Here is a 6,629-nt window from a genome sequence, read left to right as displayed (position 1 = left end):
CACCCTCCTCCATATGTCAGCCAGCCATCCTCCTCCATATGTCAGCCAGCCTCCCTCCTCCATATGTCAGCCAGCCAGCCACCCTCCTCCATATGTCAGCCACCCTCCTCCATATATGTCAGCCAGCCTCCCTCCTCCATGTGTCAGCCAGCCTCCTCCATATGTCAGCCAGCCTCCTCCATATTTCAGCCACTCTCCACCATATGTCAGCCAGCCTCCTCCATATGTCAGCCAGCCTCCTCCATATGTCAGCCAGCCTCCTCCATATGTCAGCCAGCCTCCTCCATATGTCAGCCAGCTTCCCTCCTCCATATGTCAGACACCCTCCTCCATATATATGTTAGCCACCCTCCTCCATATGTCAGCCAGCCACCCTCCTCCATATGTTAGCCAGCCACCCTCCTCCATATGTTAGCCAGCCACCCTCCTCTATGTATATGTTAGCCACCCTCCTCCATATGTCAGCCAGCCACCCTCCTCCATATGTCAGCCACCCTCCTCCATGTGTCAGCCTCCCTCCTCCATGTGTCAGCCACCCTCCTCCATATGTCAGCCAGCCACCCTCCTCCATATGTCAGCCAGCCACCCTCCTCCATATGTCAGCCAGCCTCCATCCTCCATATGTCAGCCAGCCACGCTCCTCCATATGTCAGCCAGCCACCCTCCTCCATGTGTCAGCCTCCCTCCTCCATGTGTCAGCCACCCTCCTCCATATGTCAGCCAGCCACCCTCCTCCATATGTTAGCCAGCCACCCTCCTCCATTTGTCAGCCAGCCTCCTCCAGATGAATGCGCTACTCAAAGTGATGGTAGTCACGTTGTTGAGGAGATATTGGCAGTCACGTTGTTGAGGAGAATTAGTCCTAACTGTAGAGATGCTGAGTTGGGATGGATTATGATAGTCTATTTCCTACAGATTTGAATTGTGATTAATTGTATACCGGAAGAAAACACAGTATAAACTACCTCATCCATCCTTTATTCATCTCACTGTGACCACCTGATGGATCTCAGGGCCTTTGGAAAGTGCTACCGGGAAGTTTACAGACTGACTGGCCCAATAAATCACTCTGACTGTCTGAAATCAGAAGGATAATCGAGAGACCAGTGGTAAAACTACCGGAGCTGATTGGCGGCAGGCAACACACGCTCTCCCTGTAATGTTGCCGCCGCGAGCGCTCTGTTCCAGTTATCTGCCCTTGCTCTAGACCACAAAGCTGCTGTACTTACCGAAGCATCACCAATCCCCGCGTGCTGACTGCGCAGGGGAGGAGAGGCCAGAGAGAGAGAGAGAGATAAGAGCATCCATCCATCCTCTCGTCCCTTTATCAACGGTAACACCCCATTCCCTCGGTCCTCCCGACACTCCCTTCTCACATCGCTTAAGGCTCTGCAAGGTTCGAGGAAGGCAGCTAGCGTTTTCGGTGTGTGTAGCAGCTACCAGGAGGCGCAAGGCAGAATGCGCGATGGGGCAAGCGTGTGGACACGCGCTCCTCTGCCGTAGCCAGCAGCACCAGTCCGCTGCTTCCGATATGTAAGTGCTACAGACCAGCGTGTTTTATTTTGTGTGAGAAAGTGAAAGAGATGCATGGAGAGAGCTATTCATAAAGCTATTTGTTCAACACAATTTGTGATGCTGTGCCTGTGCTCTGGGTTGATTGACAGGCTCTGTTCTAGGCAATGTGTAAGTGTTTTCTCAGGTGTCCAGGGTTGTTCACTCACCCATCTCATCAAGAGTTTACCAGAATGTATCTCTAGAGAGTCTACTGCAAAGCAAAGTGATGCTACAGGAATGTGTGTGTGTCCAACCTGGTCTCAAAGGATTTTGTACTATTCTGTATGTAAACCGGAATTGTTTTTTTATTATGATATATTGTGTTTTGTATGGTATGTATTAATTTGTGGATGTCCATCAACCATTTCGTATGATATGTTACAAATTACAATTCGTTTTATATGATAAAAATGTGCAAAACATACAATATGTTACGAATTCTAACTAGGTGGCTAATGTTAGCTAGGCTAGGAGTTAGTGTTAGGGTTAAGTTTAGGTGATGGTTAAAGGGTTAAAACCTCTCTAGGGTACGTGGGACGGTAGCGTCCCACCTGGTCAACATCCAGTGAAATTGCAGGGCGCGAAATTCAAACTACAGAATTGTAAATATTTAACTTTCTTGAAAATACACATGCAATATGTCAAATTAAAGCTTGACTTGTTGTTAATCCTGCCACGGTGTCAGATTTCAAAACTACTTTATGGCGAAAGCAAACCATGTGATTATCTGAGGACAGCACCCCATGAAACAAACACAGACAATCATATTTCATCCTGCCAAGCGCGGCACAAAACTCAGAAATAACGATATAATTCATGCCTTACCTTTGAAGATCTTCTTCTGTTGGCTCTCCAATATGTTTCTTAAACATCACAAACTGTCCTTTTGTTCGATTAATTCTGTCGTTATATATCCAAAATGTCCATTTATTTGGCGCGTTTGATCCAGAAAAACACTGGTTCCAACTCGAGCAACATGACTACAAAATACCTAATATGTTACCTGTAATCTTTGTCCAAACATTTCAAACAACTTTCCTAATACAACTTTAGGTATTTTGAACGTAACTAATCGATACATTTGAGACTGGATAAACTGTGTTCAATACAGTAGGAAAACAAAGTGTAGCGAGCTTTCAGGTCACGTGCCTCTAACAAACAGTACACTTCACTCTTCCCTCGTTCTGAACAGGGCTGCATCTTCATTACACAAAGGAAAAACCTCAACCAATTTCTAAAGACTGTTGACATCCAGTGGAAGCGATAGGAACTGCAAACATATTTCTATTAAAACGGGCTTGCCATAGAAACCTAATGGAAAACAGATTGACCAAAAAAAATCCCTGGATGGATTGTGCTCTGGGTTTTGCCTGCCAAATACGTTCTGTTATACTCACAGACATCATTCAAACAGTTTTAGAAACTTCAGAGTGTTTTCTATCATATACAACCAATTATATGCATATCCTAGCTTCTAGGCCTGAGTAGCAGGCAATTTACTTTGGGCACCTCAGTTTCCAAACTTCCAAATACTGCCCCCTACCCCGAAGAAGTTTTAAGTAACCATCTGTCTTATGGAACTATACCAAACGTAACATATCATACTAATTTGTGTGTCCCAGATTTCATATACTATGTTACGTCTAGTCTGAGACCCGGCTGGTGTGTCAGAGAGAAAAACAGAGAAAGAGAGAGTTTGTGTGTTTAAATGGGATATATGCCTAATAATGCATTGATTTAATGTGTGTGTGGAATATGGTAGAGTTGGTAACTTCACTAAAAGCAACAACCCCGGTGCAGAAAGAACAGCTCACGTGATCTCCTTGCTTCTGATGTTTTTTTGCCTGTGTGGTGTGTGTGCCAGCCTGTTATAAATTCACTTTGATGAGGATATTTCTTTCTTCAAGGGAGTTTATTTATCTGGGCAGCATCAATAATGTTTCAGCAGCAGAGAACAGAAGAGGAGAGAAGAGGTAATAAAAGGAGAGGGGAGGAGGGAAGAGGTAATAATAGGAGAGGGGAGGAGAGAGTGGCTGTGATGGGAGGAGAGGAGAGGAGAGAGTGGCTGTGATGAGAGGAGAGGAGAGGAGAGAGTGGCTGTGATGGGAGGAGAGGAGAGGAGAGAGTGGCTGTGATGGGAGGAGAGAGTGGTTGTGAGGAGAGGAGAGTGGTGGTGAGGAGAGGAGAGGAGAGGAGAGGAGAAAGTGGCTGTGAGGAGAGGAGAGGAGAGGAGAGTGGTGGTGAGGAGAGGAGAGGAGAGGAGAGGAGAGAGAGTGGCTGTGAGGAGAGGAGAGGGGAGGGGAGGGGAGGAGAGAGTGGCTGTGAGGAGAGGAGAGGAGAGGGGAGGAGAGAGTGGCTGTGAGGAGAGGAGAGGGAGAGAGTGGCTGTGAGGAGAGGAGAGGAGAGGGGAGGAGAGAGTGGCTGTGAGGAGAGGAGAGGAGAGGAGAGGAGAGGAGAGGAGGAGGGAGAGGAGAGGAGAGGAGAGGAGGGAGAGAGAGGAGAGGAGAGGAGAGGAGAGGAGAGGAGAGGAGAGGAGAGGAGAGGGAGAGAGTGGCTGTGAGGAGAGGAGAGGAGGGAGAGGAGAGAGAGAGGAGAGGAGAGGAGAGGAGAGGGAGAGGAGAGGAGGAGAGGAGAGAGAGAGGAGAGGAGGAGGAGAGGAGAGAGTGGCTGTGAGGAGAGGGAGGAGAGGAGAGGAGAGGGGAGGAGAGAGTGGCTGTGAGGAGAGGAGAGAGTGGCTGTGAGGAGAGGAGAGGAGAGGGGAGGAGAGAGTGGCTGTGAGGAGAGGAGAGAGGAGAGAGTGGCTGTGAGGAGAGGAGAGGAGAGAGTGGCTGTGAGGAGAGGGGAGGAGAGAGTGGCTGTGAGGAGAGGAGAGGAGAGGAGAGGGGAGGAGAGAGTGGCTGTGAGGAGAGGAGAGGAGAGGGGAGGAGAGAGTGGCTGTGAGGAGAGGAGAGGAGAGGAGGAGGAGAGGCTGTGAGGAGAGGAGAGGAGAGGAGAGGAGAGGAGAGAGGAGAGGAGAGGAGGAGAGGAGAGGAGAGGAGAGGAGAGAGAGGAGAGGAGAGGAGAGGAGAGGAGAGAGTGGCTGTGAGGAGAGGAGAGGAGAGGGGAGGAGAGAGTGGCTGTGAGGAGAGGAGAGGAGAGGAGAGAGTGGCTGTGATGAGAGGAGAGGAGAGGAGAGAGTGGTTGGGAGGAGAGGAAATGGGAGGAGAGAGTGGTTGGGAGGAGAGGAAATGGGAGGAGAGAGTGGTTGTGATGGGAGGAGAGGAAATGGGAGGAGAGAGTGGTTGGGAGGAGAGGAAATGGGAGGAGAGAGTGGTTGTGATGGGAGGAGAGGAAATGGGAGGAGAGAGTGGTTGTGAGGGGAGGAGAGAGTGGTTGTGAGGGGAGGAGAGAGTGGTTGTGAGGGGAGGAGAGAGTGGTTGTGAGGGGAGGAGAGAGTGGTTGTGAGGGGGAGGAGAGGAGAGAGTGGTTGTGAGGGGAGGAGAGAGTGGTTGTGAGGGGAGGAGAGAGTGGTTGTGAGGGGAGGAGAGAGTGGTTGTGAGGGGAGGAGAGAGTGGTTGTGAGGGGAGGAGAGGAGAGGAGAGAGTGGTTGTGAGGGGAGGAGAGAGTGGTTGTGAGGGGAGGAGAGAGTGGTTGTGAGGGGAGGAGAGAGTGGTTGTGAGGGGAGGAGAGGAGAGGAGAGAGTGGTTGTGAGGGGAGGAGAGAGTGGTTGTGAGGGGAGGAGAGAGTGGTTGTGAGGGGAGGAGAGAGTGGTTGTGAGGGGAGGAGAGGAGAGGAGAGAGTGGTTGTGAGGGGAGGAGAGAGTGGTTGTGAGGGGAGGAGAGAGTGGTTGTGATGGGAGGAGAGAGTGGTTGTGAGGGGAGGAGAGGAAAGGGGAGGAGAGGAGAGGAGAGGAGAGAGAGGAGAGGAGAGGAGAGAGAGAGTAGTTGTGAGGGGTAGTTGTGAGGGGAGGAGAGTGGTTGTGAGGGGAGGAGAGAGTGGTTGTGAGGGGAGGAGAGAGTGGTTGTGAGGAGAGGAGAGAGTGGTTGTGAGGAGGGGAGAGGAGAGGAGAGGAGAGAGTGGTTGTGAGGGGAGGAGAGAGTGGTTGTGATGGGAGGAGAGAGTGGTTGTGAGGGGAGGAGAGAGTGGTTGTGAGGGGAGGAGAGGAGAGGAGAGAGTGGTTGTGAGGGGAGGAGAGAGTGGTTGTGAGGGGAGGAGAGAGTGGTTGTGAGGAGAGGAGAGAGTGGTTGTGATGGGAGGAGAGAGTGGTTGTGAGGGGAGGAGAGAGTGGTTGTGAGGGGAGGAGAGAGTGGTTGTGAGGGGAGGAGAGGAGAGGAGAGAGTGGTTGTGAGGGGAGGAGAGAGTGGTTGTGAGGGGAGGAGAGAGTGGTTGTGAGGGGAGGAGAGAGTGGTTGTGAGGGGAGGAGAGGAGAGGAGAGAGTGGTTGTGAGGGGAGGAGAGAGTGGTTGTGAGGGGAGGAGAGAGTGGTTGTGAGGAGAGGAGAGAGTGGTTGTGAGGGGAGGAGAGAGTGGTTGTGAGGGGAGGAGAGAGTGGTTGTGAGGGGAGGAGAGGAGAGGAGAGAGTGGTTGTGAGGGGAGGAGAGAGTGGTTGTGAGGGGAGGAGAGAGTGGTTGTGAGGGGAGGAGAGAGTGGTTGTGATGGGAGGAGAGAGTGGTTGTGATGGGAGGAGAGAGTGGTTGTGATGGGAGGAGAGAGTGGTTGTGAGGGGAGGAGAGAGTGGTTGTGAGGGGAGGAGAGAGTGGTTGTGAGGGGAGGAGAGAGTGGTTGTGATGGGAGGAGAGAGTGGTTGTGAGGGGAGGAGAGAGTGGTTGTGATGGGAGGAGAGAGTGGTTGTGAGGGGAGGAGAGAGTGGTTGTGAGGAGAGGAGAGAGTGGTTGTGAGGGGAGGAGAGAGTGGTTGTGAGGGGAGGAGAGAGTGGTTGTGAGGGGAGGAGAGAGTGGTTGTGATGGGAGGAGAGAGTGGTTGTGAGGGGAGGAGAGAGTGGTTGTGAGGAGGGAGAGAGTGGTTGTGAGGGGAGGAGAGAGTGGTTGTGAGGGGAGGAGAGAGTGGTTGTGAGGAGAGGAGAGGAGTGGTTGTGAGG

The 6,629-nt window shown here is 51.6% G+C and overlaps 1 protein-coding gene across 1 annotated transcript in view; it reads left to right on the top strand.

The window, feature by feature from the left end:
- Positions 1-1,272: 1,272 nt before the first annotated feature.
- LOC123992543 (cGMP-dependent 3',5'-cyclic phosphodiesterase-like) overlaps positions 1,273-6,629 on the top strand; it is a 333,233-nt gene continuing 327,876 nt past the window's right edge. The window contains exon 1 of the mRNA XM_046293752.1: positions 1,273-1,533. Coding sequence (XP_046149708.1) covers positions 1,466-1,533 — 68 coding nt within the window. The 5' untranslated portion in view covers positions 1,273-1,465. The remainder of the gene's footprint in view (positions 1,534-6,629) is intronic.

Source organism: Oncorhynchus gorbuscha, linkage group LG13, assembly GCF_021184085.1.
Source record: "Oncorhynchus gorbuscha isolate QuinsamMale2020 ecotype Even-year linkage group LG13, OgorEven_v1.0, whole genome shotgun sequence".
Lineage (NCBI taxonomy): Eukaryota > Metazoa > Chordata > Actinopteri > Salmoniformes > Salmonidae > Oncorhynchus > Oncorhynchus gorbuscha.
Note: the sequence above shows the minus strand (reverse complement) of the source record. Positions and strands in the feature narration are given on the sequence as shown.